Raw genomic sequence first — 27,248 nt, 5'->3', positions numbered from 1 at the left:
CCACAATAGCAGGAACCGCAGAAGTAATGGAGAGCGCTCCAGATTTTTCCCAGATGTAAAAGAGCATGACTGACCTCTTTCCTGGTCCAGGATCTAAAGACCATGTTAAGGGCTTTTGCTCCATGCAGCAGGTAAGCAGGTGGGTGCCTCCTATTCTCCCGGAGCCCTGAGGGGAAGAGACAGAACAAAGGGTTCTTTAATAGAATACACATACATACATACTGCCAAGCAAGGAGGGGGAGAGAGAGAGAGAAAAAGATATATAAAGTCAGCAGGAATGAACAAAGGTAGTGTGACAGACGGGACACTGGGCTCCATAAAATACACAATCAAATATAGCAGGAGAAAGAAAAACAAAACACATCAAGGCAAGAGAGTGAGTTTGTCAGCAGAGTGCTCCCCACCTCGAAAGGTGTCCAGCAGGTGTTTCCCCACATACCAACAGATGGTCTCAAAGTTGGGGAACTTGAAAAGATCAGCTGTGCTCAGTCTCTTTTCAATCTCATATGCCCTGGTTGGGAAGAGAAGAAAAGATATAGATGCACATAAGTCCTTCCACCCCCATGCGGACATCAGGGCTACAGTGCAAGTTGTCACAAGCAAAAGCTCCTTGACTGGCTCCTGTTGCTGACAGCAGGTTACAACTTCCTGTGCATCAACTTCCAGCACTTGTGTAACTAAGAAAAGTATCTGTTCTTCTCTCATCCCAAGAACAAAAGGCTAATTTGGAAGGGAATCTTCCCAATCTCTCCTTCAATTGTCTCTGGAGACCACCCACCAACCCTCATCCACCCTTCCACCAACACTCACTTCAGCTGCATTTCAATGTTGAGGCTGTGTAAAAAGTTCCCTCCAAAAGCAAGACAGTCCACTGGAGTCAGCACAGCATGAATCCAACCTGAAGGGAGCAGAGGAGAGCCATCAATACAGTGAGCTGAGGACCCACCCTTCTTTGCATTGAGTTCTGACAAGTCTCAACCTCTCCCCTGGATATCATTGTGGATAGATGGCATGACAGGGAACCAAAGACGGGATAGAGAAAGCAAAGTTGCTTAGCTGTAGCATATGTTTTCTGAAGACAGCAGTTCACCAGGCAAACAATTGAATCATGTGACTACACAGCACCAATGAAGGGATTCTTTCCAGAGCTTCCTGAAAAAGCATGAAAAATTCTTGGACTGCTCATAAACAGTAGTTACAGCACTATTGCAGCTTCACAGCTCCCCCTTAGTTCCATGTAATAGCTTTAACAAGGGAGAAACCTCTTACAAAAAGGAAAAATAAAGCAGATCTCCAGTCATACAAATCCTGTCTTCAGAGAATACCTTATACAAATAATCACATTTGCTTGCTCTGAATATCAGCAGTTCACCATAGTCACACAAGTGGGATGCCCTAGCTAAGGACTGTCTTAAAAAAAACACTGCCAATATGCAAGAAGTATTTTTAGCCTACTTCCCAAAGAAAGAAGGCTTATGAAGTTGATGTGACTGTGTCTCCCTAATAACTTGCTTTGGGTTATAGCCACAAGTTTTCAGGTAATGTCAGGAGGGATATGAACACTGATAAGGATGGATTTTTTTCAGATCCATGAATATCAATGAACTTTCCTTTAGCTGTGTGTGAAACTTCTTGTTTATTGGAAAAAAAAACCCAATGAGTATTTTAACAAAGACAAGATCCTGAAAATATAAAATGAGCCCCAGGAGGGATGGAATTGAGGTTCAAAGAGGTAATGTCCAGACAGTAATGAGATGTGCATGTTTGGAATGGACTCCACATCACAGCCTTACAAATCCCCTCAAAGAAGTTAGACTCTAGATGAGCAACCAACATCGCCATGGCCCTAAGCTTATGGGTCTTGCACCTACCCCTCTTAGGTTTGATCTACCAAGGAATAATAGAAAGAGATACAATCTCTATCCAATTAGAAATGGTGTACTTTGTAACTGCACTCCTTGGTCTATCAGGGTCAAAAGAAAAAATATAAGAGACTTTATGCGCTTGACCAAGTAGGTGACAGTTCTCTGGCAACCCAGGGAATGAAGAGCATTTTCACCTTTATAGAGATGTGGCCCACAGAAATATGTTGGAAAGATGACAGGCTAAGCAATTGACCTTTATTTCCACTGATGAAGATGGAAATCTGATGCAACCTTAGGCAGATATTTAGGATCTATGCAGCGCACCAGCCTAATATGAAGAAATCTGGTATAAAGTGGATAAGTCATTAAATCTCACTGACACTGTGGGCTGAAGTGACTGCTACCAAACATGCAGTCTCCTAAGTGAGGTACTTGAGCTCCAATGAGTCTAGGGAAGATCAGAGGTGAGCTTTCATCAGCTGAGAGAGAACCATGGTGATGTCTAAAAGGGAGGCTTCAAAAGAAGCCCTGCATGTATCTCTCAAAGACTACATAAAGGTGAACCCTAACATAATTGTTTTTTAGGACAGATTCTGGAAGATGTAGAAGGTAGTCAAGCAGCTGTTGAGTGAAATGAGATGAGATCTAGAGTCTTATCTTCACACCAGGTGGAAAAAGGAAAATTAGTTCTTACCTGTTAATTTTCGTTCCTGTAGTACCACGGATCAGTCCAGACTGTGGGTTGAGCCTCCTTTCCAGCAGGTGGAGACAGACTAAAACTTGAAGGATGCCCTATATCAGGACAGAGCCTATCCTCTAACCCTTCAGTATAATGTATGTCAAAGCAGAAAACAAGACGACCAAAGTAGGATCAAGCAAGTAACCATAAAGCTCAATGGAGCAACTGTAGAAAAATGTAAGGAACATGGCCTAACTACCCGCTCTTGCATATTCTTGGCATGAGAACAACCAAGGCTTCCGGTGTTTTTGCTCAGTATTTTTGTACAAAAATGAGATAGTAGACTCTGCAGATCTGCAAGAAAAAACAGCTTAGAGAGGACAGAAAAAGACAAACAGGGAAGGGCATCTGGACTGATCCGTGGTACTACAGGAACGAAAATTAACAGGTAAGAACTAATTTTCCTTTCCCTGTACGTACCCGGATCAGTCCAGACTGTGGGATGTACCAAAGCTTCCCTAAAACGGGTAGAATCAAGACAGTCTCGCTTGAAGCACTGGTAGCCCAAAAGAACCGAAGCAGAGCTTACACATCTAGGCGATAGTGTCGAGCAAAAAGAGATAAGGACGCCCAACTATGAACAGTGCAAATCGCCCACGGAGAGAACAAGTGAATGTTCGCCCAAGAAGTAGCTCGAGAACGCAAAGAATGAGTCGGAAGACCCTCGGGGAACCGCCAGGCCATGACAAAGAACAACCGAAGAGATCATTTCCTGCAACCAGCGCGCTATAGTGGACTCAGAAGCTGGCTTACCCCGATTGGACCCACTTCAGGGAACAGGAAGATGGACCGATGCACGAAGGCCATCGAGGACCAGGAAATAGAGCAAGAGAACTCATATGGCAGCGTGGTATGGAGACCCGTATGGCATCAAGATAACGGGGACAGTCACCAGAAGCAGGAGAAATGCGGGGAGTTCCGCCGACCGAAGGACAAGAAGTTAGACGAAGCTTCTCCCAAAAAGGAAGGGCCCCTACGAGGGCTACCCTGGAGTCGGAAGATCGCAAAAAGGGTTCCTGACAGGACAGCGATTGGATCTGGCGAGCAGAGGAGATAAGACCAGAAGACAGTCTTAAGCGTAAGGGCCTGCAGGGTGACATGACGGAGAGAGTCGAACAGAGCCGTACAGAGGGGTCCGAACAACCGAGAGAAAACTTTACGAAGGACAAGTTGGCGAAAAGGTGGATGGAGGTGCCTGACGCCCCTTAAAGCCCAAATCGCAAACGGGTGGCCACTCAGGGATGACCGGCCACTCAACCCAGGAGAGAGCCGAGGGGTAGACTTGTACACGCCGAGAACGAAAGGAAAGACCCTCGGAGAGACTGCCGCGGAGAAGAAAGGACTAACGAGATGGGTGCGGAGTATGCCGAGAAACCCGACTTCGCACAAACAAACTCAAGCACGTTCCAGATGCGCACGTACGCCAGGGAGTCGACCGTTTCCGGGCCCGAAGCAAGGCGAGGACGGCCTCCTCCGAAAAACCCTTGCACCGGAGACATCGCCGTTCAAAAAGGCAGGGCGCTAGACAAGCGTGAACGGCCTGGTCGAAAAAATACAGGTCCCTGACTAGGGAGCCGAGGAAGATGGCGTAGCCGCAGAGGTCCGACCGTCGCTAGGCTGATAAAAAACTGCGAGCCAAGGCCTGAACGGCCCCTCGGGCGCTACCAGAACCATGGGACACCGGTGGAGAACTATCTGTCTGAGAACTTTCCTGACCAGAGACCACTGGGGGTGGGGGGGTAGTAGAAAAAAAGACGTACCGCCGGCCAAGGGAGAGCCAAAGCAACTACGCCTGCTGAGCCGTGGTCCCTCCAGCAGAAGAACCAATTTACCATGGTATTGAGAAGAGTCGCCATGAGGCCCAGGTGGGACGGGACCACCTGTCGATGAGAAAACCATGGTTGAGCCAAAGAATTCCCACTCTCCGGGATCTAGCGACTGACGATGGAGAAAGCAACCTGAACATTCCCCTAGCCCGTGGAGTGGGAGGCCGCCGGGCACTGTAGGTGTCGCTTTGCCCAGGCGAAGAGAAGGCTGGTGTCTAGGGCCACCTGGGCAATTGGTGCAAGCCACGGTGGTGGAGTTGTCGGGCAAGACCCGTAGCGCCTTGCCGCGTATGAGAGGAGAAACTCCAGAAGAGCTAGGAACATCGCCCGAGCCTCCGTAATGTGCCAGCGAGACGGAGACGCTGGCCAGGTCCCCTGGGCATACTGGGAGAGGCAGACCACGCCTCAGCCCGAAAGACTGGCATCCGTGGGCACTATCGTCCGCTGGGGAACTTGGAGAGATAGGCCCGGTAGCAAAAGAAGAAGGGGGAACCCGGTAGACGGTAGAGCCCAAGAACGGGAGAACTGTGTGAGACTGTTCCGCCAGTGGCTGCCAACGGGACAGCAAAGTTATCTAGAACAGCCGTATTGGAGCAAGGGCCCAAGGGCTCCCCATTAAATATCGAATTCAGTACAAAATTATGTGACTCATACATTCTTTATTACACAATAAAGATTCCACCTGGTTGTGTTCTATGCTGAGAGTTTATAAACCCCAGAGAGAACTTAGGTCAGCAGGACAAAACCTGCTGGAAATTCCTTCAGTAAAAAATGCAGCATTAAACATAACCAGAAATCGAGCTCTCTCAGTTGTTGGACCCACTTTGTGGAACGCGTTGCCGAACCCTTTAAGGCAAATTTCGAGCGCGAAGGAGTTTAAAAGAGCATTGAAAACTCATCTGTTTCAAATAGCTTTTAAAGATATGGAAACACATTAGTTTGGAAAAACGACACTAAAGGGGCTGTTTTTTCTTTAATTAGGCTTTTTATTAATTAATATTTTGTATGTTTTTCTGACTCTTAAATTTATAATAAGGTAACGGCCAATTCTTTCCTTATACCATACTAATTTTTATGTTATTGATAATTTATTACATTGTATTTTTATTCTTACTTTTACTGTTTTTTGTTTTTATTTGTTTATTTTGATTTTATTTTGATTTATTTATTTTTACCTTCTAACTTTACTTTGATTTTTATCTTTGTAAACCGCTTTGAACAGTACTATTACTGGTAAAACGGTATAGAAATGTCCTAAATAAATAAATAAATAAATAAGGGACTAGGTCGAGGGTAGGAGCCGAGGAGTCCAAGATCTACAGGCAGTCACAAGCCGTCAAAGAAGGAAGCAAGGGCAGACTCTGAAACCGGCCGAACAACTCGAGGGCCCGCACACGAGGCAAGACCTTGCCTACCCGGGGGTCGAAGTGGATTCTCAGGTACCCTAACTCCGGGAAGGGCTGAAGATTGCTCTAAGAGAAATACAGTATCCACCCCAGGGACGCAAAGAGAGCTAGCACGCGATACACCGACCGCCGACAAAGAACCTCCGCCTTGGCCCGGGCGCGCCAAACGCCTAGGTAAGAGTAGACAAGGAGTCCTGCCAGGCGGAGAGCTGCTGCCATCAACACCTAGACATTGGTGAAGATGCAAAGTTCCGTCGCGAGACCAAAGGGAAGCACCCAGAACGCGAAGTCCCGGCGGAGGACGCGAACGTGAAGAGACTATGGCAGCCCTGATGAAACGGAAAATGGAATATGCCACTGTGAGAAACGAGTGGGACAAGGAATGCCCCGGGGCAGGACGGCACGAGTATGCTCACAGGGTGTGCATGCGGAGAAGCGGGAACTGAGGGCCCGGGGACTCTTGTGAGGTCTAAGAGTGAACGAAGAAAATAGGATAGTGGCCTGCGGCAAGTACGTTGGCTGGGACCGGGGCCTCCGCGCCCAGACACAGGAGCTATGCGGGGGTTTGCTCCACCATATGCCGCAGGGACCAACCACCCGGGGAAACAGAAAAAAAGATCTCGGCAAACTCGAGGAAGGCAAAGACGTACCCGTGTCTGAGAACGTCGAGGACCCCCTGGTCCGACCGGAACCGGACCCGGGCCGCGGAGAAGAGGGAAAGGCAACCGCCTCAGAAGGAGACCGAAGAATGAGGCAAAGACACTCCGGAGTATGTGCAGGTGTAAGGATTGAGCGCATGGGCTAACCCTCGCGAAAGGGATGGCACCCACAAGAATGCTGCGACAAAAACTGCAATCACGAAGGACAAACCCCCCTGAGGAGTTACCGTGCCTGCATGGGGTATACCGACTCTGACCCCGAAAACATGGACTAGAGGGTATAAAGGACCAGGATGGCTTCGGACGGGCCACCGGGAGCTGATGGCCCCCTACAGTCTCCTAAGGAAGCCCTAGTTTCTCAAGGTCCTGGACAAGGAACAGCTTACCTCTGAATGGCAATGTACCCCACCGGGCTGAGGAGGCCGGAGCAGCTGACCAGTGGCGCAGCTAGAGGAGCCGTGTGGCGGACCTCTCCAAGGCAATTGCCTCCGGCTGGAGGCGGAGAAGGGTCGAATGCGCAGCCTCTGGCCATGGGAGGTCCCAGGCGCAGAGGAAATTTGCCGATGACCCCATGTGAGACCTGCCCACAGCAGGAAACTGCAGCAAATAGTGGAACACATCCCCGGCGCTAAAACATCAGAGTGCGCTTCAAAGGAGCCTCGAGCAGGCGCACCGGGGCCGCTTGAAAACTGGGAAAACCCTCCTGAGACGCAACCGCAGAAGTAGTCCACGGAGTGATTATGGAGTTTCCTTTTTTTTTTTTTTAAACAAAGCATGCCACCGGGAGGGGGAGCTCGTTCAGGGCAACTGTTTGGGCGTGGGAGGAAGGAGAAGGCGCTTGCCGAAACCAGGATCCTGCCAGGACCGGGGCCATATCCGTGGACAAGAGGCGGCACCAGGAAAATTAACTAACGCAACCGGGTTGGCTATAGGATCCGGGAGTACTGGGATCCGTCAGGGGGGGCAGGGAGGGGGCACCTCCGGGACCACCTGCACCCCAAGGGACCCCGGGGGCTCCGCAGCCGGCCGAACTGTCAACGGCACGGACTGGGGAAATTTTTGTTTAAATTGATTACTTATTTAATTATTATTATTATTATTTTTTTGTTTTTAAATTGATTTGTCCCAGGGGGAGGCAAGGGGGGGGGGACCTTCCACCTCCTCCTGCATGCTCACTAAAGGGAATTTACGCAGGAGGAGGGAAAAACACAGAAAAAACGAGCCCCGGGGGAGGGGGAGGCAAGGGGGTGACAAAAACCCTTCCTGGGGGGCTCAAATCGGGGGGTTGCTGCAAAAAAAATCGGCCCCCCAGCCCCAGGGAGCTCTGAAAACGGAGCCGATAAAAAATCCAAAATGGCCACCGTTCCCGGGCTTCCCGACCCGAGAACGGCCTGGCCAATCTCTGGGGACGGGATCCCCGGGCTAAATTTGCCTTCCCTGCTGAGGGACCTTCCCCACCCGGCAGGGAGGCACAGAAGAAACCCCCACGGCAAAAACTCGATGGGGGCTGGCAGAAAAGAGGCAGGCTGCCTGCCCGCGGCAAAGAGAGAGCCGCTCTGAGGAAAAAAAGGCTGCAGAGAAAAAATTTGATTGCCAGCCTGGAGGCCAGGAGTGAAGCGGGGGGAATCCTGCTGACTCCTGCCTGTCTGGCTGCCGGTTCAAGCCTCCTGAGACCCAAAGAAGAAAAATATGGGTCTACTGCTGCAAATAAGCTGGAGGTAGGGGAATACCTGCAACTTATAATAAAAAGTGAAATTCCTCTTTTAAATATTTATTCACTTTTTTTTTTTTAACTGAGCGCAGCAGTCGGGTTCTAAACCCTCTCAGCAACCAGAGGGGGGGAGACGAGACCCGGAGAGGCTCGGTCCCCACACCTGGAAGCGGAATGGACTCAGGCAAAGCCCCCCTGAGACCAGCAAGAGCCGGGAGACGGAACCGTCTCCCACAGAAGAAAAGGAAAAAATCACTAAAGAAAAAGTCCCGTACTACTAAGGAAAATAAGAATAAGTACTTGCTTGATCCGAGAGGAAGAAGAAAGAAAAGGCTGACTAGCCTAAGCAGAGAACGAAGGGTGAGCTGCTGCACCTGCTGGAGACAGACGAATACTGAAGGGTTAGAGGACAGGCTCTGTCCTGATATAGGGCATCCTTCAAGTTTTAGTCTGTCTCCACCTGCTGGAAAGGAGGCTCAACCCACATTCTGGACTGATCCGGGTACGTACAGGGAATCTCAGTTTACAACCATAAAACCTTCTAGTGGAATCTTCTCTTAAAAAAACTAAGACTTCAGACACTTTTTCAGACAAAACACAGGGTGGCCCATGGAAAAGTAGCCTGCCTCTAATGCACTGGTATTTTCCATGGGCCACCCTGTATTATGTCCCATCAAAATCCATGTTACACGGGCCAGAGACTAATATTACACTACACTACCTGTTTCAATGTGGTCAAAGTAGGGGAAATTTCCAACTTTACTGGTTTCCTCGGAGATAAATTCAAAAGAAATAGAATTGTAGAATATGATGGCAGATAAAGATCATACAGCCCAGTCTCTCCATCCACATCAATTTCAGACAAAAAAGTAGTTATGAGAGTTAAGAGTTACCCAGTCCCTTCTAAATTTTATCAGTTTTAGACAACCAATGATAAGGAAGGATATATATATATACTACTCTGTCTTCTAATCATCTTTTGAAGTGGACCACCATTGTCTTGTCAAGTTCCGAGCTACTGCAAACAGATCCTCCTCTACAAGCATCCCACATGAGGAGGATTTTATTTGTCACAACTGGAATCACTTGTGGGGGGTGCAGATGTCTACTATGTTTCTGCCAGGATGTTCTCTTCCTGCCAGGTATGTGACTTGTAGGTTTGCCTCAAGATAGATGGTCCAATTCCACAGTTTAGCTTTCTGAGATAGGAGGATTGAGCTTGTTCCTCCCTGCTTTTTCCAAACACAATATCACCTGGATGCCTGTCTGGACAATTTTGCTGGCTACTTGATTTCTGAAAGCTTGTGGAATTGCTTTTTTTTTTTTTTTTTTTTTAAGAAAAAGCCTCTCTAAAATTTCCTTCTCCTAAAACTGAAGAGAGCTGTCTAGCTCAATTCAGCAAGTTACCAAAAGGAGAGGGAAAGTGAGGAATAAAAAGGAGCCCAAGCAAACACAGTCACTTGAGTGACCTCGTGGAGGGGAGGGATCTGGACCACTAGATGTACACCCCATGGTATCCTGGACCGGGCATACAAAAGTGTCACCGACCCCCAGCCCGTCCGACTCAACCAAGCAGGATAGGAATTCCTTTCTAGGAACCCCGACCCCTGGGAGGTAAGGCTCAAAAGTAGAAAAAAGAAAAGACACTGAGAAAAAAAAGAACTGCAGATTTATGCATCAGCCACCATCTACTGGAGACAGAGAAATACTGAGGAACCGCAGATGGTATCAGGGTACTTGAAGCAGTGTCAGTTTTCCTCTCTCTGTCTCCATCTGCTGGCATGGATGAATAAACCCAGGAGTCTTGACTGATCCGGGTACGTACAGGGAAAATGGAAAATATCATAATGCCTCTGTATCACTCCATGGTGAAATCACACCTTGAATACTGTGTACAATTCTGGTTGCCGCATCTCAAAAAATATATAGTTGCACTGGAGAAGGATTAGAGAAGAGCAACCAAAATGATAAAGGGGATGAAAAAGCTCCCCTGTGAGGAAAGGCTAAAGAGGTTAGGTGTGTTCATCTTGGAGAAGAGTCGGCAGAGGGGGTTATGTTAGAAGGCTATAAAATTCTGAGAGGTCAAGAACGGGTGAATGTGAATCAGTTATTTACTCTTTCAGATAATAAGAGGACTAGGGTGCACTCCATGAAGTTAGCAAGTAGCTCATTTAAAAATAATCAGAGACATTTTTTTCACTCAACGCACAATTAAGCTTTGGAATTTGTTGCCAGAGGATGTAGTTAGGGCAGTTAGTGTAAATGGGTTTAAAAAAGGTTTCAATAAGTTCTTGAAGGAGAAGTCTATTAACTGATATTAATCAAGATGACATAGGGAATAGCCACTGCTATTACTAGCATTAGTAGCATGGCATCTACTTAATGTTTTGGGTACTTGCCAGGTACCTGTAACCTGGTTTGGCCACTGTTGGAAACAGGATGCTGGGCTTGATGGACCCTTGGTCTGACCCAGAATGATAACTTATTTAATTTATTAGAAATACCAACTGTTAGAATGGCTGCATTAAATGTCACTAGACAAAGAGCCTTTTCGGTTGCTGGCCCTATTTTGTGGAACTCCTTACCGAATCCTTTAAGACTAATATCAAATAAGTCTGAATTTAAGAAAGCATTAAAAACCTATTTTTTTAAGGAAGCATTCGGAAGTAGTGGCTCCTCATAACACCTCTCATATCATCATGAGGGACATTTAAAAAAAAAAAAAAAAAAAAAAAGATTCTTCATAATTATCTGTTAAGTCTGTATCTATATTTTCTTATCTGTCCTAGTTTTGTTAAAATAATGGTAATGAATCCATAGTATTTCTCATTTAACGATAGTTTATAAATCCTTAGGATTTTTTATATTGATCATAGAAACATAGAAATGACGGCAGAAGAAGACCAAATGGCCCATCCAGTCTGCCCAGCAAACTATGTACTTTTTTTTTTCCCCCACATACTGGTTACTCTTGGCTTTTAGTACCTTTTAGTTCTATTTCCCTTCCTCCCCACCATTAATGCAGAGAGCATTGCTGGAACTGCATCCAAGTGAATATCTAGCCTAATTAGGGGTAGTAACCGCCGCAATAAGCAAGCTACACCCATGCCTCTGTCCTCCCTGCTGTTGTATCAGAGAGTTATGCGTTGAAAGAGAAGTGTTGGACTTTCTACCCTGCCGTTGAAGCAGAGTGCTATGCTGGATATGTACTGAAAGCAAAGTATCGGCTTATTTGGTTTTGGGGAAGTAACCGCCGTAACAAGCAAGCTGTGAATGCAAAACCTTTTTTTCTTTTTTTTTCTTCCACATTTCCTCTTGCTGTTGAAGCCCAGAGCAACGCTGGAGTCTCACCAACCATGTGCATGGACATCGAACAAGGGCATTAACTCCAGGTAGTAGTCCTCATTCTCGCGAGCCACATTAACAATCAACAAATATTGAACAAGCCTAATAATTGGCAAAACCTATAGCCTATGTCCTAACCGGTAAATTTACATACTCTTACCCACCCCTCTGTTTTTTGTTTTTTTTTTGGGAGACGACAGCCCTCCATCCTTCCGCTCCGTGAAGGTGGTATACATATATAGGTGGATACAATACAATAGGTGGCTCACATATTGAATTGTATTTTTTTCATTTCCAACTGTACTTTATTTTTATCAACATTTTAATTTTTATTTTATTGCCATAAGTTAATTTTACGTTAATCTATTTATGATTGTAAACCGCTTTGATCAATTTTTGTATTGGTAAAACGGTATATAAATATTTTAAATAAATAAACTTATGTTCTTATGAATCCAGGAATACCTGGATTCAGTCAAAAATCATTGCCAGTTCTGACTGACTATTTGGGGCTTAGCATTCCTCTGTTCTCAATTTATTTATTTATTATTTATTTATTTAAGGGTTTTTATATACCGCGGCTCGTTAGCAAACCACCTCGGTTTACAATGAACATAAATTAGCAACAAGCTTTACAATCCAACATAATTAAATAGAGATACATCACTGATAACATTAAATTATAATATAATTCAAATAAACTAAATTAAACTAAATTGACAGGGGCATAAAGAGCTAGCTCATCAATTAATGTAACATTATTAACAGTACAGATCTTACAAGGTCAGAATTAGATGATAGCTAAATAACAATATTAATAATACTGCAAGTAAATATGTTGCCAAAGTGTGTTTAGTGTTATTAAACAAAAGATAGATTGGAATGGGAAGATAGAGTTATATAAATGTCATATTATATATTTTACAGAAGGGACAGGATCATAGACTGTAGGCTTGTTTAAACAGCCATGTTTTTAAGTTCTGTTTAAATTTCTTGTGGCAGGGTTCCAGGCGCAGATCAGTGGGCAGTTTGTTCCACAAGTTGATTCCAGCTATTGTGAATGTTCGTTCTCTCGTTGAGACATATTTTATCTGTTTAAGCGTTGGAGTAGTTAGTTTAGCCTGGTGCGTTTTTCTAATTGGTCTGTCTGAAATATGGAATGTAAAGAACTCGGAGAACCAATGCAAGTCTTGGTTGTACAAAGTCTTGTGAATAAGAGTGAGTGCTTTGAATGTTATCCTGGATAGGATTGGAAGCCAGTGCAGGAATTGTAGAGCTGGAGTGATGTGTTCGTAGCGATGCGTGTTAGTTAGCAAGCGTGCAGCTGCATTTTGTAGCATCTGTAATGGTTGTATTGAGTTATTTGTTAGACCTAGTAATAAGGAGTTACAGTAGTCTAATTTAGATAATATAGTGGCCTTTAGTACTGTCCGAAAGTCGTTTGGGTGTAGTAGTGGTTTTATCCTTTTCAGAGTATGAAGTTTGTGGAAACCATTTTTAATGGTGGAATTGATGAATTTTTTTTAATGTAAGATGATTGTCAATTATGACGCCAAGACTGCGGACTTGTTGTATCGTGTGATGGTCAGATATTGATAGTAGAGTCGGGGTAGCATGGTTGTTTTGTGAAGAGATAATGAGAAGCTCTGTTTTGTTTGTATTTATTGCCAGTGAGTTTTTGGTTAGTAGACTCTCAATTTCCATCAGTGCAGTATTCCAGGTTTTGAGCGCATTGGGTAGGGAGTCATTGATAGGGATTAGGATCTGCACATCATCTGCATATATAAAGTGCGGGAGACCCAGTTTTATTAACAGTCGACAGAGAGGAGTGAGGTATATATTGAAAAGTGTGGAGGATAGGGAGGAGCCTTGGGGTACTCCCTGTAGCAGATTTTTTGGTTTGGATTCGTGCTGGCCAATTTTTACACTGTATTTCCTGCTGTTAAGAAAAGATTCGAGCCAACCTAGTGCTGTGCCAGTGATGCCAATTTGAGAAAGGCGAGTTAGAAGGATATTGTGGTTGACTGTATCAAATGCCGAGGAAATGTCCAGTAGGGCAAGTATATAGGATCGACCAGCGTCTAAAGCTCTTAGGATTGTATCAGAGAGTGTTAGTAGAAGAGTTTCAGTACTATGGTACTTGCGGAATCCATATTGGGATGGGGAGAGTAATTGGTTTTCGTCCAGGAATTCAGTGAGTTGTTTATTGATAACTTTCTCTAATATTTTGGAGAGAAAAGGTAAGTTAGAAACTGGGCGAAAGTTTGCTGGTTCTGTTGGGTTTAAATCTTGGTTTTTCAGTGTTGGTTTTATAATGGCGTGTTTGAGTTGAGTGGGAACAATTCCTGATGTGATGGATTTGTTAAGAATCTTTGTTATAGGAATTGCAATTCTTGACGGGATGGCGAGAAGTGTTTTTGTAGGCATGATGTCCAATGGGTGCATTGCTGGTTTAGCTTTTTTAAGTATACCTTCGATTTCTAGTGTTGTGGTTTCGAATTTTGTAAGTGAAGCTGAACCAGGACTATGTGGATTTGAATTGTGAGTGGGTGGTCTATGTGTAGAGTAAATAGTGGGAGAGGTAGAGTTTCAATGGGATTGGTCCTGGGAAGTATATCTTTTAAAAGAAAAAATGCTTCTTATGCAGACCCCTATGAAACCTCAAATATGTGGAGATAGATGTGGATAGGGTCTGAAGAACCGAACGATCATTACCACTGCTTCCATAGCCTTACCCACAGATTTCCATCATTGCAAGGCATATTCTTATGAAGACCTGAGACTTGCAACATTAATAGTCTGAAGGCATTAACAGCCATAGAGGAGACACTCAATGCAGTTTCAAACACACAGTAGGTCATACAGATCATATACTTTTCACACTCCTAACTATTCAATCGTTGACAAAACTCCCATTTTTCTTCAGGAAAAATTCCAGAGCCTCTTCTAGGAGAGTGTGCAAGTACTGCACTATGCAGGTCTGGAAAAACACTATGCAGGATTGGAGTATAGTGTTCTGGTAATACTTTTTCCATAAGTAATCTAGAGTTTGAGGGTCACAGCCAGGAGGATAGACTACGACCTTTTCCCTAAGTAATCTAGAGTTTGAGGGTCACGGCCAAAAAGATAGACTTCTTGACCCTTTTGAGAGCAGATTCAATCACTGGTATGGTTACTGGAACTGGTCGAATCCTTCATCTGCTTGAACACAATGAGGTCCATATTCAGAAGCATTTAGCTGGATAACTAAAAAGTTATCCAGCTAAATGAAATTTTGGGCACTTATCCAGCTAAATTTTAGCTGGATAATAAGTTATCCGGCTAGAATTTAGCCGGATAAGTTAGGAGCATTCTAGGGGAATTGGGTTTGCTGGATAAGATATCCAGCTAACTGATATTCAGCTGGATAACCTATCCAATTAACTTTGGTCAGCCTGTAGACCTATCCTTAAAGTTAGCCTGATAACTTTAAGATAGCTGGGCATACTCAGGGGCGCAGATTGGTTTTGTCTTACAGTCTGGCCCTTAAAAAGTCACATTTGGTAAAGAAAGGTTATTCTCTGGCAGTGGTGGCTATGCTCCTGAAGGCTAGGAAGTTTTCCACTTCCTTGACTGTATTAGAATATTTAGGAACAATGGACTTCCAAGACTTCTAGATGCGATGCACAGGGATACTAGATAGTGCCCTATGTAAAATGGACGCTGTCAAGTGATATATGATGTCAAATGATATATATGAATCTGTTATGCTTAAAAGAAATAATTACAGTTACATACAAAAGATTACTTTTGCTTAAATACACAGAGAAACAGTTAAGTACATTGTTTAAGCATAAATGATTATTGAAGTGTCAAATATTGTATTCAGAGAAAAAAAAGTTATGTCAGGCTGTTTTGCTTGCTGATTATCACTGTGCTCTGACAAAGTTAAGTGAGGCTGTCTTATTCAGAAGATAAGTCTCATTAACAAGCATTAAAGATGGAAAAGTGATAGAAAAATGTTTTTAACAAATACAACTGTAGATGTATGTGCCTTCTTAGGGGCCACTTTCCTCTGCATAGTTTCCTGCAGATCAGAGACAAGGAAATGCTTTGAATTCTCATAGTTAACTGTGTCTAACAGAAAGACTGTCATGATTAGAGAATGAGAAACTACATTTTCTCTAGTAAAAGCAAAGGCATGCAGCCCTTGGGCCCTCCCCCTTCTCAAGTTGGCTCAATTGTAACGGAAAAAGAACCACGCATGTGCCAATAAGATCCCTCTGATACCCTATAAAAGTAAGCCTGCCAGGAAGGAATGTGGAACAGATGGATGAGGCTTTAGACTGCTCTGACCCACACATTGAGCCCTCACAACCTAGGAGAGAGACAACGCTCTACTCTCAGTGGGAAAACAATAGATGAGGGTTGCCGTACTTGCTTGAAGGGGGGCCAAGTGACAGACTGGAACTCATCTGATTGCTTGCAGAAGCAACCACCAAAGTCATATCTTTATAAATACTCTCTGTTTTGCTTCTCTTTTAGACCATTCTCATAAGTGACCCTGTATATTCAGTGCACTTATCAGAATACTGTGTTTGCTTATATTTCATCTATTATAATCATTGCTTTTACCAAAATATATATATATTATAGTGTTTGTGTCTTGTTTCCACTGAGCAACAAGTAGCACCAAAAGGGTAAAAGGTAAAAATAATATTTTAGTACATTAGCTTATGTGCATATTTGGAAAGTTTTCGAGGATTGGTACTCAGGGTGACAGTGTGTGTGCCTGGACACGTATCTGTTCCATTAATTCTGGATTTTCTGCAGGAGGGACTGTCTAATGATTTAATCCTTAATTACTTAATGGCACAGATGGTGGTTCTCCCTTGCTATAGTGGTCAGGTTCAACGTAAGCTTCTGCCTTCCCATTCTGGTGTTACTCAGTTTTTGAGGGGCGTTAAACATATTCGACCTCCACTACATATTCCAATTCCTCTTTGGGATCTAAACTTAATTTTGTCCTTTTTGGCAAGAGCACAGTTCTCCCCTGTTTAAGGGTCTTTGCTTATGATTGCTTACCTTTAAAAACAGTATTCCTTGTTACTATCTGTTCTGCTCAGAGGATATCGGAATAGCAGGTGCTATCCTGCAGGGAATCTTTTCTGACAATCACACAGGATAGAGCTCAGTTTTGTACAGTTCCTTCTTTTCTTCCGAATGTTGTGTCAGGCTTTCACCCAAATCAATCCCTTTCTTTACCTTCATTTGACAGGCAGACAGATGCAGACTACACACACCTTTGTCCCTCGATCATGTGGATTTTTTGAGGCATCTCAAGGTTACCAAGGTCTTTCGATGATTGGATCATCTTTTTGTGCTGTATGATAGTGTACAGAAAGGCTAGACAGTGCGCTACCATAGCCTTGGGAGCCTACATCAAAGAGGTGATTGCAGCGGCATATTTGGATTTTGGTGTTTCTTTCTCGAAGCAGATTCAAGCTCACGTCACAAGGGCAAAGGCTACTTCGAAGGCAGAACTGCAATTAGTGTCTCCTTTGGAGATTTGGAAGCTTGGTCTTCTTTGCATACCTACTCTAGACACTACCATCTGGATATCAGAGTTAGGGAAGAGGCCTCTTTCGCCTCAGTGGTGTTGAGGGGCTCAGACAGCATTCCATCCTGTTACGGAATAGTTTGGGTATATCCCATTCATGTGGACTGGTCTAACTGAATAAAGAGGAAGATGAAATTACTTTTTACCTAATAATTTCCTTTCCTTGAATACAGTCAGACCAGTACACGGTCTACATGTTTTTCAGTCTTTATAGAAGCTGATGGCTGTAGGCATCTCAGAGGAATCCGGGTCCATGCTGAGTGTTTTTACTTCATTTTTTGAATATTCCTTGTCCTTCAATGTGTTGTAATTCCTACATTTCCTATATTCCTGCTTCCTTATTCTGCTGGAAGCCCTTTGTTAAAAAAAACAAAACAAAAAACGAACAAGTATTGTAAATTGTTGGTTGTATTCAAGTTTGTCCACAGTTCGCTTTTAACGCTAGCAGCCACCACTTTAACCCGCGTGGCCGTCGTCCCTACCTTCTGGCCCTTTGCCGTACCTTAGACATAAATATGCATCTACCTTCTGTTAACATAGAAAACACAAAATGTAATTGGTATAATAAGGCCGCAGCTTTTAACACATCATGAAAAACTTCCCTGGGTACCCAAGCCAATATTGCAATTCTATCCTACTAGGTCTCCCTTCCTCCTATACCAAACCGCTTCAGATGGTACAAAATGCAGCAGCACGAATATTAACAAACACCAGAAGAAGAGATCACATCTCCCCTATCCTAAAAAGCCTTCATTGGCTGCCAGTGCACTTCAGAATTCTCTACAAATCCATCTCCGTTATCTACAAAATCATTCATCAACATACTTCTATCGACCTGCAAATTCCTCTCCTCTTACACAATTCTTCAAGACCTACCAGAGACGCATATAGAGGTTCACTCCAGGTTCCTCCAACCAAAGCAACTAGACATATTACCTTGAGAGATCGGGCCCTCTCTACCGCCGGTCCCCCTTTATGGAATTCCATCCCCCCAGACCTAAGACAGGAACCCTGCCTCCCAACCTTCAGGAAGAGACTTAAGACTTGGCTCTTCAAACAAGCTTTCCCGGACTCCAGCTAATGTCCTTCAACCAAGTTCTATAACACAACCAGCTCATTTAACTGTTCGTTGTAAATATTTAAAATGCTATTAACCTTTTCTTTTTCCTTCCTCTCCCAGTTTAAGCATCCCTGTTTTTTGTAACTGCTTTCTTCCGCACTACAGTTCCAGTTTGTTTTTTCTTTCTATGCACCACTGTTTTAATGTAAACCAGCATGATGTGATTTTATCATGAATGCCGGTATATAAAAACCTTAAATAAATAAATAAAAATAAAATGATGTTTCCGCTGCTGCCCACCGTAGGGGCCAAGCAAGGCAGCCTTACTCTGAGGGGCCCCAACCATCAGCGTATTCTGCACCCCCACACCTTTTTGCACCGTCCAAGGCGCTGAGCAGCTACCATGCCATCCTGTTATGCCACCGGCACCACTTGAAATATGCCCAACCGGCCTGGGTAACCGCCAAGACACGAGGTAGGGAGGACCCTTGCCTCGTGTCCCCCAAGTAATCAATAAGCTGCGGCCTGCGTCTTCTTTCTTTGCCATCCCATGCCTCGATGGCATCCTGTAAAGCATTATTAAAGATGTTGTAACCCACATCTGACAGGTGTACTCCATCGGTCTGAATAGTCCCTTGGCAAAGATCATCAGCCCACTGGTATCTTATCTGTTGGCCGCCCCACTTGTGTGTCCATACCCCGATCTGCTGGTTAACCTTCTTGCGACCTCGACTCCATAATTTGGAGTCTTCCCACTTGGGCCATGGGATAATGTCCGACCAGAAGAGGGCAGCATTCAGGTACAGGTCAGTTATCTTGGCCAGGTCACTTTTTGCCTTCTTTATCAGCCGCTTGCAAGTCAATGAGCACAGATCATTGCCCCCCCCAGATGTATTATTATTACATCCGGAGCAGCCCTCAAGTCCCTCAGGCACCATAGGAGGGGCAATAACTGTTCCCATCACATGCCGGGCTTTTCCATCCATGTGACGACCCACCTTTGCAGTGCCAGTCCTAAGCGTCGTCCATAGGGTCGTCCGTGTGCTCTCTTAGCGGTCCACCGTATATAGGAGTGACCAAAGATCCAAGCTAAACGCTGAGCCCGTGGCAGATCTGCAAGATATAATAATTAAGAATTTTGGTTAGATGTGGTCACTTTATCCAAACAGACATAGGTATTGACCGCATTGGATTGCCATCGCCCAATTCTCTTTATCGTGGCTGCTTGAAGTCCGGTTTATGCTACGCTTGTAGCCGGACCGATTCTGAAAGAGTGGTGAATTTTTGTGTGTCCAAATTCATTTTCTTAACTGCTGCTTTAAGTACAGCTGCAAATTGATATCTGTTTAGGGGGGTTCTGTCTGCATGAATCAGCAGGTGTACTCCCCCCATCTGGCCGCACTGCCAAATACTTTTCTGTATTGCGTATCGGGCAGGTGTCACACGCCACAACACATTTAAGCGACAGCGTGGCTCCTCTTCCGGCTTGGTCCATCTTGGGCTTTTGTATGGTGATGGTTAACATCTCTGGCGTCCAAAACACGTTCCTCATAAGTAATCAGCTATTTCCTGTGTCCTCTATGTTGGCAGCAGCCAGTTTGTTCACTCTCAATGCTCCGAAGAAAGCGAGTGAGAAGGCAAGACGAAATAGCTCAGTTTCAAACTTAGACGAGCAAATCGATGCTAATAGGGTCCAGAGAGTCCTCAGCATGTTGTGTGTAATGGGGTGTCTGCTGTCGATGGTAGGCCCTACTTTCCTTCAGCATCCTGTCATCATCTTCTTCAGAATGAAGGACTTAGTGGGGTCTCCCCACACACACACTTTAAAAAAAGAATGACAGACCAGCCAGGTGTTTTATCACGGCATTCCTAGATACACTGTTCTCTTTTGCCATGGAGACATATTTGACAATTAGGTCGTCAGTATCAGGGCCTTGACTCCATCCCATCCATTTTCTCTCAGGAACTCAGTCACATAGTCATAGCTCTGGCAGTATGACATCCATGTAGATGGTGCCACAGATCTGCGTACTAACTCGAAGGTAGTTGCAGACCAATCCTCCATAGGTGTGCCGGCATGGGTGTCCCTGCTTCGGCTGCTGTTGGTATCTGCTTACGAAACAAATGCCATTTAGCATGAGATAAGGCATCCGCAGTGCCATTACATACCCCAGGCACATGCCTAGCACACAATGTATTATTTTGCAAGGCCTCTAACACTACTTCCCTCAGGAGATTGACAACCTTTGGGCACTTGGCCGATTGTGAGTTCAATACCTGAACCACCGCTTAGTTGTCACACCCAAAATATTATGTGCTTGTTCCTGAGTCTGTCGCTCCATAATACTAGCGCCACCCAGATAGGGAAGAGCTCCAAAAATGTTATGTTCTTCGTGAGCCCTGTAGTAATCCATTCCGCTGGCCACGGTTCTGCACACCATGTGCCTTGGCAAAATGCCCCAAAGCCCCAGCCATCCTGAGGCATCAGTATGAATATTCAGATCTATGCTGGAAAGCGGTGGCCCTTGTATGACAGATACACCATTGAAGTTGTTGAGAAATGAGTTCCATACCTTAAAATCCGCACGTATATCCTTTGAAATTCTTAGGAAATGATGGGGGTTGCTATATCCCGACTGTGACCGCTGCTAGTCTTTGCATGTCGGGAATAACCCGACATGCAAAGTTCAAGGTTCCCAGGATGGATTGCGCAACCCATAGTGTTATCTTCTTGATGATGCTGCTTACTGTATTATCCTGCGGAGTTTTTTTTACCTTTTCTTCGGTGAGCCTGGCTACTATCTTGTTGGAATCCAGCTCGATGCCAAGGTAGGAAATAATCATTGCCAGACCTTCCGTTTTGCTGTGTGCCAAAGGAACACCGAAATCCTCGGTGATAGACTGGAATTCTCTTAGCAGGTGGTAGCAGGTGTTTGAATCTCTTGGCCCCCACGAATAAGAAGTCGTCTAAATAGTGAATAATATTGTCTGACAGTTTTTTGCACTGTCACCCAATGCAGGAATGAACTAAATAGCTCGAAATAAGCACATGAGACTGAACATCCCATAGGCATGCATTTATCAAAGTAATATTGCTTCCTGAATGCGAACCCCAGTAAAAGGAAACTTCCTGGGTGTACTGGAAGGAGTCTGAAGGCTGATTCTATGTCAGCTTTTGCCATAAGCGCACCTGCACTGCATGCTTTGAGCAGCGCCACTGCCGAATTAAAGGATGCATACTGCACCGAGCACTCTTCTGGGGGCAACTGGTCATTCACAGACGCTCCTGGGGGGTATGACAGATTCTGAATGAGCCAGAATTTGCCTTTTTCTTTCTTAGGAATGACCATCAGTGGCGAAAGGAACATGTTCTGGAAAGGTTGCAGCAGCAAAGGACCGGCCATCCTTCCAAGTGCCAATTTGATCTCTAGCTTCTTTTACACTATTGTCTGCATGTTTGGTTGCTGATGATACATTGCTAGTCTTCGTTCCCTTTATCTGGCCTTGGAATGGAATGATGAATCCTTCCCGAAATCCTTGCCAGATCTTCTGTGCATTTTGACGGCATGGGCAACGTTCTAACCCCTGTGGCATCGGTGGCGCCAATTGCGCCTGACGAAGGTTTGCAGACCCTTAAAGAATTCCACCCAGGAAAAGGTTCCTGGGTCTATACTGAACCCAGTGACGTTCCCCAAAAGCCCCGACTGGAGGGCCGAGCTGGGGATAGAGAGGTCCGGGGTACTATCAGTGGATCCGGATTCCTGTACCAGCTGGGGGGGACCTTGCCCTGGTTCTCCCAGAGCCATCTCGCACTGTAGGCACAGGGTAGTAGCCTCTTCATGCTGCGGAGCTCTTATGTGGCAGGCTGGGCAGAGGGCTTGTGCTTTGGCTTTCTTGGCCGGTGGTGCCATGGTTTGTGCTCGTAGGGGCGATCAAACCCAGTCTGTGAGCGCACCGGGAGACTTAGATATGCGCTGAGGGTGTGCGTGCAGACCGATCTCAGAGCTTATGGGGATGCGCGCGCCGCTGCGCGTGCAGCCGAACTTGTGCGCCCAGCATTGTTGAGCGCGGCGCTGTGCGCACGGCACCCATGCACGCGCCGCTGTGCGCACAACTATGTTATGCGCCCGGTTCGCTGCTGTGCGCACAGCTCAGTTAGGCGGACAGTACGGCTATCAAGGGGGGGAAATGGCGCCGGCGACCACGCGATCAAGATGGCGACCTCCCCGGAGGGTCTCCATGTGGGAGGACCCTCGAACCAGATCGGGGTCTAGCCTGGAAGGGGCTGCTCAACCCGATGGAGCAGATGCCGACAGGCGATCTGTGCGGCTATCCGAGCCTTGGAGACCAGAGACTTAAGAAAGTTTTCTACCTTACCTTGTCTCGGCGCTTCCCGGTCTCGTGCAGGGCGGTCTCCGGCTGTGGGGGGAGAGGGAAATACCTTCACTGCCGTGCCCAGTCTTGCACCTACTGCCTCTCAGCCGCTCTTTCCTGGGGGCTAAGTCCATGCCGTGAACCGGCTGCCGGACCGAGGCTTACCTCTGAGGGATCTCGGAAATCACCTCAGGAATTCTTAATTGGGGGAGGGACCCTTAGGTATCACCGCAGGAGAGCGAGGCTAGTCTTGTAGAGGTAAGATTTTGGAATTCTCTTTCTTCTTTTGGGTTTGGATTTTCTAATGCTGTGCAAGCGTGTGTAGAGTCCCAAACTGCTAAGGAGCTTCCTGCAGGGGTATATGTAGTGCTGATGTCAGACTGAAATCTGACTCCGTCTCCAACTGCTATCAGGAGCACACTATACCCATTGGTCCTGAGTACATCTGCTTCACGTTAGGAAAGTTTCACTTATCCTAGTCAGGGTAGTGGACTCACTCCGGGCAGGCCTGAAGGGTTTAGAAGATGGTCTTTCCAACGCACCTTTCTGTCCTAGTCCCGCTGATGTTTCTTAGGCCCAGGTGAAGAGTGAGTTGATAAATGTTGTGATGGAGCATAGCTGCCACTTTTGGCCTCCTGTTCCCGTGGTGCTGCTATTTTTGACACTCTCCATCTCTGCACCCTAGGAGTCATACAACCACAGTCACAGCACAATGCTTGATTGTGGTCTGAGCCCAAGCAGAGATAACAATTATGGCCATCTGTAACGGACATGAAATGTCTGCACTGACTGTTCATAAAGCCCGGCTTTTTAGACATGTTAAGTAGACTGAAAAGTGCTGTTTGGAGATCGCTTGCGCGAAACTAGAGATCTGAGGAGGAAAAAAAAAAAGATCAAGAGAGGCTTCTACACGTCTGTGCAAAGCACGGAAAAAAACAGACTGAAGAGGAATGTACCTCACGTTCACCTGGGAACCGCTGCGCGTGCAAAGCAGAGCAAAGCTTTGATTACTGAGCAAGAGCTCCACGTGGTGTGCCATCAGATGATGTAACCCAGACAGTATGGCTAATTCAGCCCTGCTTATAGTCGGAAAAAGACAAATCCATCTACTCCACTGGGCAAAAATGAACTAAGAGGAACTGAGAGAGTGCTGAATTACTATGCATAAACAGTGAAAAGTTTTTACACCTTTCCAGAAAGCTCTAGAAAAATCCTTCCATTCAGTGCTGAGCCAATCACTTGACACATATGGGTGACAATGGTGAACTGCTTGTCTTTGTAGAATCATAGACATAGCAGGTATAAAACAAGGTACAACAGAGATATATCTGGGGATCAGAGATTAACAATGGATAAGGATACCTATGCAGTGCTTGCCTCCAGCAAACAGGGGCCCCTCAGTAAACCATATTACCTATTTGCTCAGTCCTCCAAGTCCTGTGGCTTGGAGGTCCAGCTGGTGGCCATGTTCTCAGCAGTGCCTCTGCATAAAAAGCTGCTGCTCCGTGAGTACTGGGGCTCAGCATGGAGTTCTCTATACTCTGTGTTGTGGTCCTTGTTCTTTATATCCCAACCTTAGTCTCTTAGTTCTAGTTTATTGAATATATTTTCTGCTTATTCCTTAAAAACATTCATAGTAAGTAAAAACATACGTATTAATTTATTTAATAAATTTATAACCCGCCTCCCCAATTTAATTATATAAATATACATAAAACGAACACCAATTAAAATACAATACAAATAAACAGAAAACAGGACCTTGTCTTGCCTTGTTCCTGTTTGTTTCTAGTTTGTCATTGTTCTGTTCAGCTCTGTATTTGGCCCTAGTATTGTGGCCTTCTGATTTTGTGCTGGTCTTGTCTGTGGCCTCTTGTTATCAGTTTGTTTGCTCTGTGTCAGTCGTGCCTGTCTTGTTTAGTGGACACCCCTTAGACTGTCTCTGTTCCAACTCAGCCCTGTTTGCCTTGTGGGTGCCTTTTAGGTCTCAAGTTTGTTCACTTTCTGCCGAGTCCTGCCAGCCACCAAAACATGAGGGCTCAACCCGAGAGGGAGGTGGCTGGTCCAGGCAGAAGATCCCACATGCCAGGCCTGTCCTGTCCTGCACAGCCTGCTCTTCCTGGGTCCAACCCTGCTCCTGCTCTAAGGGTTACCAGACACAGACAACCATGCCGTCACACAGTGTGAGTGATACACCTAAGGATTAATAAAGAGATATCATGATATGGATACACAAAGAATCAGAACTAGAGATTGCTTCCGTACCGGTGGGGATGAAAAGCGTCTGGCCCTGCTTCACTGGACACCTGTAGCACTTGTCCACCTGGTCCCCAAAAAACATCTCATTCTGATTGGAGGAGCTGCTCCAGCGCTCAAACAAAGCCAGATTAGCAGCAGAGGGGCGAATCAGATAAAAGATTTTCTCACCCTAGAAGGAGCAGAAAGGACATGAGTGCGAATGGGATGCTCCTTCCTAAAGGTGCTCCATCCCACACAAGCAGACAATGGCCACTTACCCACAATACATGGTACCAGACAGAAGTGCCTCCAAAGTCAATGTGGAAGTCAGTATAGCTGTCCTTCACCCCCATGAGACAATATTTCTGAACGTTGGGACGCTCGAAGACAGACTCCTCAGGCCACAGGTTCTCAACCCATGAGAGCTTCCGCACGAGTTTGGGGGTCTCCACCAAGTTAGAAAGTCTGAGGTGCGGGAAAAGAGGAGTGAGGAAAAGAGAAGCAACTGACTTCCGCCCCTCTCCCAACAGGATTTTATTTATTTTATTTAGAAACTTTTATATACCAGTATTAGTGGGGACATCATACCGGTTTACAGTTGAACAAAAGAATTGAAAGTACATATTAACAGGGGAAAATGAATAAGGAGGGGATAAACCAGAGGCAGTATGGAAGCGATAGATTAAAATAAACAAGAACAGAACATAACATAACAATATAGTAATATAGTTAAATCCTTAATATAAGGAATATGCGATCACCGTAGGGTGGTGCAGGGTATTGAGGGGTATACTATTCTGGGTAAGCTTGTTTGAAGAGCAGTGTTTTTAATTTCTTTTTAAATTTGATGGCACATGGTTCGAGGCGCATGTGCACAGGGAGGGAGTTCCAGAGGGAGGGGCCTGCAATAGTGAGGGCACGTTCGCGAGTGGAAGAGAGGTCGGCAGATTTAAGAGAGGGGACGTGTAAAGTGCCTTTGTTGGTGGATCTGGTGAGACGGGTGGACTGAGGGGCGATGAAAGGGAAGTCAAGCCAATTGGAGTTGTGGGCATGGATGGATTTGTGTACTATGGTCAGGGTTTTGTAGTGGATGCGGGAGAGAATGGGGAGCCAGTGAAGGTCTCTAAGGATGGGGGTGATGTTTTCGTATTTACGCGTGTTTGTAATGAGTCTTGCTGTGGCGTTTTGTAACAGTTGGAGGGGTTTTAAAGTGGACAGGGGGAGCCCTAGTAGGAGTGCATTACAGTAATCTAATTTGGAGGTTAAGGTGGATTGAATCACAGTACGGAAGTCCTGGGTGTATAGTAAAGGTCTGAGTTTTTTCAGGACGTTGAGTTTGAAAAAACCTGCTTTGAGAATAGAGTTGATGTACGATTTCATATTTAGTTGGTGGTCAAGGAGAACTCCGAGGTCCCTGACGAATGGTTGCGCTGAGATTAGGTTGAGCTTGGGGTCGTTAGGTTGGGGAAGGGTGGGGGAGGAGTGTGAAGAGATGTGTATGAGTTCAGTTTTGTTAGTGTTGAGGGCAAGGTGTAGGTTGGTGAGCAGGGAGTTGAATACTGCAAGACAGCTTTCCCAGTGCTCAAGGGCATCGGAGATGGTGGTGTGAATGGGGATGATGATCTGAACGTCATCAGCGTATAGATACAACTTGAGCTTGAGTTCGGAGAGGAGGTGGCAGAGAGGGGTAAGGTAGATGTTGAAAAGGGTAGAGGATAGAGATGAGCCTTGAGGCACTCCTTGTTGTAGGGGGTAAGTGGCAGAAGTGTTGTTTCGTATTTTGACAGAGAATTTTCTGTTCGAGAGATAAGAATTGAACCAAGCAAGGGCTAGTCCAGAAATGCCGATGCTTTCAAGTCGTGCAAGGAGGTGTCGGTGGCTGATAGTGTCAAAAGCAGCTGAGATATCGAGGAGGGCGAGGAGGTAACTGTGGCCTTGGCCCAGACCTCTGAGGAGGTGGTCAGAGAGGGAGAGGAGAAGAGATTCGGTGTTAAGGTGTTTCCGGAAGCCAAATTGGGAGGCATGGAGGATTGCATGGTTTTCGATAAAGTCCATAAGTTGAGAGTTAACAACTTTTTCTATCAGTTTGGAGATAAATGGGAGGTTGGATATAGGGCGGAAGTTGGAAGGGTCTTTTGGGTCTAATGAGGGTTTCTTTAGGAGGGGTTTGACAACCGCATGTTTGAGAGATTCAGGAACTATCCCATGGGCGATGGAGCAGTTGATAATATCTGTTAAAGCTCTAGCTATGGTGTCAGGGATGGCTATTAGGGCTTTAGTTGGGATGGTGTCATTTGGGTGTGATGCAGGCTTGAGTCTTCGGAGGATATTGGTGATCTCTTTGGAGGATGTGAGGTCCAAGGCAGTCATTGCTGGTTGGGATGGTGTAGGGAAGGTGGGAGAGTCAGAGGTTTAGAGAGTCAGTG

General features: G+C 45.5%; 1 protein-coding gene across 8 annotated transcripts in view; it reads right to left on the bottom strand.

Annotated features, from left to right (window-relative positions):
- The window catches only part of PHF8 (PHD finger protein 8), a 288,114-nt gene that overhangs the window by 127,662 nt on the left and 133,204 nt on the right, over window positions 1–27,248 (bottom strand). For all 8 annotated transcript variants that reach the window (XM_029607918.1, XM_029607922.1, XM_029607902.1 and 5 more), the window contains 5 exons: window positions 25,101–25,287; window positions 24,850–25,012; window positions 811–898; window positions 405–511; window positions 75–166 (listed from right to left, as the gene is read on the bottom strand). In XM_029607918.1, coding sequence (XP_029463778.1) covers window positions 75–166; window positions 405–511; window positions 811–898; window positions 24,850–25,012; window positions 25,101–25,287 — 637 coding nt within the window. The remainder of the gene's footprint in view (window positions 1–74; window positions 167–404; window positions 512–810; window positions 899–24,849; window positions 25,013–25,100; window positions 25,288–27,248) is intronic.

Source organism: Rhinatrema bivittatum, chromosome 1 (assembly GCF_901001135.1).
Source record: "Rhinatrema bivittatum chromosome 1, aRhiBiv1.1, whole genome shotgun sequence".
Lineage (NCBI taxonomy): Eukaryota > Metazoa > Chordata > Amphibia > Gymnophiona > Rhinatrematidae > Rhinatrema > Rhinatrema bivittatum.
This window is presented reverse-complemented; position numbering and strand designations above follow the sequence as displayed.